Below are 7,280 nucleotides of genomic sequence, written 5' to 3'. Positions count from 1 at the left end.
AAAAAAAATGCAGCTATATTTCACAACTTTTGCGAAGTAGGCCTACTGGGAAAGGCTGGCAAGCAAGCTGTTGACAGATATTACAGGTATTATAACTTAGACAGATATTTTCTTCCCTAGGCTAGGCCAGCAACACACGTTGGAAAGATGCAAACAGATCAACTTAACATATTTCCTCCTGATTGCAAAAACGTTTGTTTTCTTTTTCTGTCAGTCCGTGGTTCCTTCCTTCGCAGCAAATTATCAGACGAGTGACAGAATCACTGCGCATAATTTGACCAGCAGTCTTCACGTCCATAGTTTGTGAAACCATGATGCCCAGCGCAACTCCAAAAAGGACAAATAAGCGTCCGGCTTATGGCTGGGCCGGACAGGGCTTTTAAAATCCATAGGCTATGTCCTGCCTAAATTCCAACGTATGGCCACCCTATCGCTAACTGGCTTACCAACTCTTTCTCCCGCTCATTCTACCTCATGTAGGCTACCTGCATATCTCTCAGGCCACGGCTACACCACGAAAACGTCAGGCATATTTGTACATATTATTACCGTTTTCACACCTTTAACCACACCCGTGAAAACATCTTCACTCTGTAACCACTACACTTCCTCCCGTTGCCTTATAGTCACTTATACAATTGCGTTTTAAATACACGAAAAACCGGATAGAGACATTTCACTCGCTCTTGCACTTGCTGGCGGTCCCATACGCAAATTTAATACCTCCCTTTCAAAAATTCAAGACATCCCAGACAATTTAAGACTTTTTTAGGCCTTAAAAACCGAAAGTTGTATTTAAGACTTTTTACGACTTTTTAAGGATCCGCGGGAACCCTGTTGTACACATGGCAGTCCAATGTGACACAATGGTGGTTTGTCATTGAGTGAGAGGGAAGGGTAACACACAGGAGACATACAGAGGGAGAATGGACCAGATAGACTGTAAATGCACAGACTGTGGTAAAAACGTATTATAGGCCTACACAACATTAGTGGTCATATTCTCTACGTTTTATTTCTTTCTTCAGTTACTTCAGTAATAAAAATGCAGTACAATTCACATCTCAGCAGGAGTTCATGGTCATGTGTTTGTGTGAGTGCACATTTAGTTGAACATAATTTAGTTATCAGTTTCCATTCATTCAGCATTATACACAACAGGAAGTTATCCACTCATGCATGTCACATCGGCATGGCGATCATCGGCCGCCTCCATTGGCTGCTCCACCGCCAGCCCCGCCCCCAGACTGGTCTTGTGCCCCGGACATCATGAGGAAGAGGACAAGGGGAACAATGTACATCCACTAGAGAGAGAGAGAGAGAGATGTGGAGAGGTAGACAGACAAAAACAGTGTCAGAGGAACAGAGACAAAGATTAAGTTTGGTTGAGTGAGTAGAAAAAAAAGAGAGATTGGAAAAAGATGAGGGGAAGAAAAGATTTGCTAGTTTGTCATCAGGTGTGCTTCAGTACAAATGCCTTAGTGTTGTCCTGGTTAGATCCGGTTGCTCCAAGAGAGAGACAGAGGGAGATAGCCCTAGAGACTGCTGCTGCTGCAACAATAGCTGGTCATTACTGGAGAAGTCATCCAATCATAGGTGATCCCAACATCCTCCAGGTACCTCCAAGTTGGTGACATAACCAATCAAATTCCGAAAGCGCCCTTTAGCTTGTTTAATCAGCCAGCCTGATCTACTAGCCTGTGTGTCAAACCTGAGGTGTACTAAGAGATTCACATCACTAGAGAAAACAAACACCAACTGCAGTGCTGGGGCTCTCTTGTACAGACCACCGCCCGAGGAAGCATGTTAAGCGGTCCCCAATCAACCATTCTGAAGTGTTGATACCGAAATGTTTTCCCCACATTGGTGACACGGTTCCATACCAAAAATATGTTGTCGAAATGTCAAATATGCTATTTTTTTACAGAGACAATTAATCTTGCATAAAGCAGAGTATCCATATATAGCTGTACCAGACATAGTGGTATGTTTGGATTTGCACTGACGCTCATCAGTATGTACTGTACACTGTTGCAAGAAAAACAATGTAAATATCTCTTGTTTGAAATGGATAGACAACAAAATGTCAACAGTTGGCACTATTGTCTAGAAATATTTTTTAATCTCGAAAGTCAACAACAGGCTTCGCTGGTATGCTTCCCCTCGGTGGCTTCAGGCTGGCACCTGGGATGACACATGGGTACCTCCCCAAGCAGTGGCACACGCAGCCTGTCAGAGAGGGCTTAGTGTGATGATGGCCACGCCGGGTGTCACTGATTGGGGATTAGATGCAGCAAGGTTGCTAATAGCACCATTAACTGATTGGTGATTCCCACTACAAACAGAATGGACCCCCCCCCCCCCCCAAGTGTCTCTCACAGCCCCTCCAGACAGAGAGGAGGAAGAGAGTGAGAGAGGGAGTGAGAGAGCGAGAGAGAGAGAGAGAGCGAGAGAGAGACTGAGGGGAAAAGAGTGAAAGACAGACACAGAACAGGCACCGGGTCAAACTGTCAAGAGTAGTATGTCCAGTCTCTCTTGACAACTGTCAAGTCAAGAGTATTATGGTAATTTTGTGTTCACATGATATTTTTATGGTGTTGCATATGCATGATTTGCTCCAAAATGTCCTGCATGACAGTATGACCCAGGAGAACAGGAACTATAACGGGCGACAATCAGACAAGCAAAGCAGAGCAAACAACGAAATTAGTTCTGACACTTACTCGGCTACTCACTCACTCATTCACTGAAGCCCACAATCACACACACACACACACACACAAACACGCAGTGACTGGGTGAGTATGGTGGCACGTGGACATTTGTGAGCATAAGTGTGATGGATACAGAGAGAGTGAGGAGGAACTGGAGTGAGCCAAGGTGAGACCAGTACTTGAAATGAATGGGAATCAGCTCTGCTCTCTGTCGCCCCCTGCTGGGGGCTGTGCTGAACTGGTGGCCATGAGGAACACTGCACCGCCCAGAATCAAATACCACTGGAACACAGTACAGACCAGCACAGAGTCAACAAAAAGCACAGCACGGCACAGTCAGAGCTCTCAGTCATCAAACACAGTCTAGCACAGACAGACACAACACACTATAATCTATAGATGCAAGGGGGAAAAACACAGTCAAGACACAGCACCGCAGAGTTTACACAAAATCTGTAACACAATCTATAAAGTTCAAAGGGGCACAGACATGAGAGAATGCGCTTCTAACAGGAGATGGGTGTCAAACTTAGATGGACTGAAGTTGTGGACTGAAAAGGGTTGAGCCAACTCATTGAAAGAAAATGGTTAAATAGGCCATGTCGCAGACAAGACAGACACAGGGCAGGGCAAAGGAAACGGACGGGTACAGAGTGATGACCACACAGGGAGAAAAACTGGAGGACAACAGAATCAACAAGATCACTCAACACAAGCCAACACTGATGGAAGAGAATGATGGAAGAGATGAAGACTTGCTAACTATATCAGCCTATCTATTATCCAATTGATAGGAATTATGCTAATAGTAATTAGGGGGAAAAAAATTACGTTTTTAGAAGGTTCAATAGATTTGATTTCTGTTCAGTCAGTAAGATCCTATTGTTGCCATAATCCAAGCTCATTTACATGACCCCCCCCCCCCCAAAAAAAAAAAACATGCACAACTTGTGAAGAAAGTTTTGGTAAATCTTGAATAATAATTCATGAATCTAATAATGTATGTTGTAAATAATGTCAATGAGCACATTTTCATGCCAGGAATAAACTGTTTTGAATTTGTTTATTGCCCAATTTCCATTTATGTCAATATTCCGTTTAACCTGTTTACATGCAAGTAGAATGTCACGTTTTGAGCATATTCCTTTTTACATAGCAAACGACATTATTCCGAATAAGTCAGCGACGCAACCCACAAATAGGCTCCCAACGTCATGACGTAAATCTCTGCTGGTGGAATTCCCTCTTTTGGTTGATTAATACAGCGTCTTCAGGGTCTTCCACCTGTATTTCACTTGTTCAGGCGTATGTCGATAGCCAGCCTCATTAAGTTTTTTACAAATCTTTTTTAAAAAGTCGCTATTACGACATTTTCTCACGTCGATGAACTCCATGACATTTGCATGATTGCAAGACATAAGTTTGTCTCCTCGTCTTTCCAAAAGTGTGCGCGTTGTTTCGCCATGATTAGGAAAGTGTGTGAGGCAATTGGTTAATTTTATCTTAATTCTGTGCGAATTGAGCATGCGCAGGCCTACAACACTGTTCCTTCTGGGAGGCATATGCTAGGGTGTGCAAATGGTTTATTAGTAAGCTGAATATGGCCTTTTTCAGTTTATTTCAATCAGAATAAGGTGTTTACAAGACACACGCAAATTCAGTTTATTCCCAATAAACTTATTCGAAACTGTTTATTGGCTGCATGGAACCGCGCTCAATGATGCAAACAATAGTGTTATTCCAAATGTAACTGAATTGTATGCCCACTTACATATTTGGCAAAGAAGGACTTCTGCTCTTGTGGGTTTTTGACTTTCTTCTCCATTTCCTGCTTTATTTGTTCAATAAACAGAGCAGTCTCTGGCCTGAAAGGGTGTGATAAGGGTTGGAGCCAGCCAATCACATACCAAACAATATGTACTAATTAGTGCAAGTAATCAATCATAGTGCTAAACAGACCAGGGCCCACTTCCCCGATAACGACGGAGACACGCTCTTAAGAGGGTTTTCTACGATTCATCTTACGATCGTTCGTTTGGTTTTTCCGACTGTTTCCCGAACATGCTCGTAGCGTGAACGCGCGTGCACTGCTCTTAAGATGCTCTTAAGGGGAGCTGTCCACGTTAATAGTTCTGAAATATCCTCTGATTTGACGGTGATGTCAGGTGACTGCACGTCACAGCTATAGGCCTACCATTTAAACTTTGACATCTGCATGTAAGCATCCCAAGTAGGTTATATACCACACAGAGACATAAATAATTGTAATTATTTTAAGATTAGATTGTAATGCAATAATTAGATGCAATAATTTTTCGCGGTGCCACTTAAGAACACGTTTGAAGATAAGAAAGAAGTCGAGTAGGAAAGAGAGGAAATGTGTAGGCTTAGATTTTGATGCAGTAGGCTACAGACTAAACCACATGTTGCTTTCTCTGCTTTTTACCTCATAGGCCTAATAAAATATTCACTTAGCAAAGATAATGTCAAACTATTCTGGCAACGTCTCGTTTCATAACTTGATTGCATTTTTGTAAAGTTGTAATTCCTCTGTATGTCCTGTTGGTGACCTCAGTGAGAAGTACTGTTAAGACGCTCTTAGCCGGTAACGAGTACTCTGGAGCACTCGTAGATCTACGAGTGTTTTCACGATGCTCTTAAGCTACGATGGTTTCGGGAAACAGTCGGCAAATCTTAAGACGTTCGTAAGAGGGACTTTACGACGCTCTTAGGCTTAAGATGCTTTCGGGGAAGTGGGCCCAGGCTGGGAGGAATAGCAGGTGGTAAAATCTCTATTTCTTGTAGAGAAAAATGTTAAACCTAGACCTTACATTCTCCGCTCTGTGAAAGTGTCAACACAGATACAATGGTTTAAATATAGCATAAACTTGTCAAATAACTAAATGTATAATGATATTACAGATATAATACTCGTTGTAGGCTTTGTCTTGCATAACTTGTCTATATACAGTCTAGAGGTGTCCAGGAATTGGGCTGACTTACGGGGGAGCATTGACAGGACCCATGACGCTCAGTGTGGTGTTAAAAGACTCCAGATCAACCTCGTCCTCCACCTCAACTCCTCGACAAGCCCCAGGTAGGGTCACTATGGAAACGCCAATAAGGTAGCCAGTGACATCAGTGTGAAGAGTGATGACATCACTCAGGTGTGACTCCACCATAGCACACTGAAAGACCAAAAGAAAAGAAAATATAGATAGATATACTAAAAGAAAATATGTCCACATACTATCATGAAAAAGACATTGTAACACAATAAAGACAGGGGGCTTTTTTGTTGTTGTCAGAGAGAAAACATACCGCTCTCACAAAAGCTGTGAGGTAGCCATCTGTCTGCTTCTCTATTTGCCTGTCTGCTTGTAAAGACACTCGGGGAACTCGGATTCGGTAGAGGCCATCCACAGCAGCGACTTCCTACTCCACAGAAAGAAAGGCTTGAGTGATTGTGATTTTTTCCCTAATGGCAGAAAAATGCATACAACAAAGCAGCAAAACATGAAGATGCACGGTGACCTTTGACCACCAATCCATCCTTCCCTCACCTTCAGCATGTTCCTGTCCTCCTCTGATAGCTGACTCTGAGAAATGGTGACGCCAGGCTCTCTCCCTGATCGCAACTCCAGCGAGCCTCTCCGCCGAAACCTTGGCAAATCATCTGAATGGGAGAACCAGACTCACATCAATGTCAATGTATGTACAATGTACAATGACAATTGTACATTTGTATGTTCTTTTCGACATGTGCTCCTGTTGACACTGCCTTCGCCAGACTCACCTATTTCAAATGAATGCTCGAGGAGTACAGAGAAGTCCGTGTCCAAAGCATCATTTGGCTATAGGAAAATACATATTGGCATACGTTTAGGGATCATTCAAGAATGTGTAGCAGCTAAGCAAGACGTGCAAGCTAACGTTACAAGAGGTACGTTACATCAGCGACCGCACGAATTGCTGTTTTGACAGGATACTATTTGACTTATCTCAGTTATGTACACCAAGTCTTAACGTTTCATAACTTCGACATTACGACATTTTAATAAGTGAATAAAAAAATGCAACGTTGTTAAATATCTCGGCTTATGCTGTTAGCTGAGTTGCTAACTTTAGCTAGGACTAGAAGCTAAAATAACGCTACATGAGCATTGGCTGTCCAGCTGTGCGAGACAAACCTCTACACGATCACGGAACTGAATTCATATAATAACTTACTCTTCTACCGAGATTGCAGCTTGCAAATTCTGTCCACAACAGCAATATAAATGTTGACAGAATCGACAACGAAATGTATGTTGGTCTGGATGAAGCCATTTTGTTTGGCGTAATGCAGGAAGAAGAGAAGTACAAGTACAAAAACTACTGTAGAAGATATAGAACTACAAATGTGCGTGTGTACGTATGCGTGACGTAAGCACTTGCAAACCTGAAAACAACCTCTAGTCGGAGCTGTAGAACCAGTTGATGCAGAACCATATTATGTCTCTTATCTGAGTTGATGACTTGATTAATGGTCATAAATGGTCATATTACAGTTTAGACTTTATGAAA

General features: G+C 42.5%; 1 protein-coding gene across 3 annotated transcripts; it reads right to left on the bottom strand.

The window, feature by feature from the left end:
- Positions 1 to 989: 989 nt before the first annotated feature.
- Positions 990 to 7,048, bottom strand: emc10 (ER membrane protein complex subunit 10). 3 transcript variants are annotated; one of them, XM_076265713.1, is made up of 8 exons: positions 6,945 to 7,048; positions 6,511 to 6,568; positions 6,278 to 6,390; positions 6,036 to 6,149; positions 5,718 to 5,902; positions 4,486 to 4,579; positions 2,894 to 2,996; positions 1,215 to 1,304 (listed from the first exon to the last, which is right to left on the bottom strand). In XM_076265713.1, exons 1-7 carry the CDS (start codon positions 7,041 to 7,043, stop codon positions 2,910 to 2,912), a joined length of 750 nt encoding a protein of 249 aa, XP_076121828.1. In that variant the 5' UTR covers positions 7,044 to 7,048; the 3' UTR covers positions 1,215 to 1,304; positions 2,894 to 2,909. The 3 variants fall into 3 exon arrangements, with proteins under 3 accessions (XP_076121827.1, XP_076121828.1, XP_076121829.1); XM_076265712.1 differs by lacking the exon at positions 2,894 to 2,996 and having other exon boundaries at positions 990 to 1,304; XM_076265714.1 differs by lacking the exons at positions 2,894 to 2,996; positions 4,486 to 4,579.
- Between the last annotated feature and the right edge of the window lie 232 nt (positions 7,049 to 7,280).

The sequence above is a fragment of the Alosa pseudoharengus genome, unplaced genomic scaffold, assembly GCF_046254945.1.
Source record: "Alosa pseudoharengus isolate Yale_2024_CS ecotype anadromous, Long Island Sound unplaced genomic scaffold, YU_APseudo_1.1 YU_APseudo_1.1_scf_4, whole genome shotgun sequence".
In the NCBI taxonomy this organism is placed as follows: Eukaryota; Metazoa; Chordata; class Actinopteri; order Clupeiformes; family Clupeidae; genus Alosa; species Alosa pseudoharengus.
Note: the sequence above shows the minus strand (reverse complement) of the source record. Positions and strands in the feature narration are given on the sequence as shown.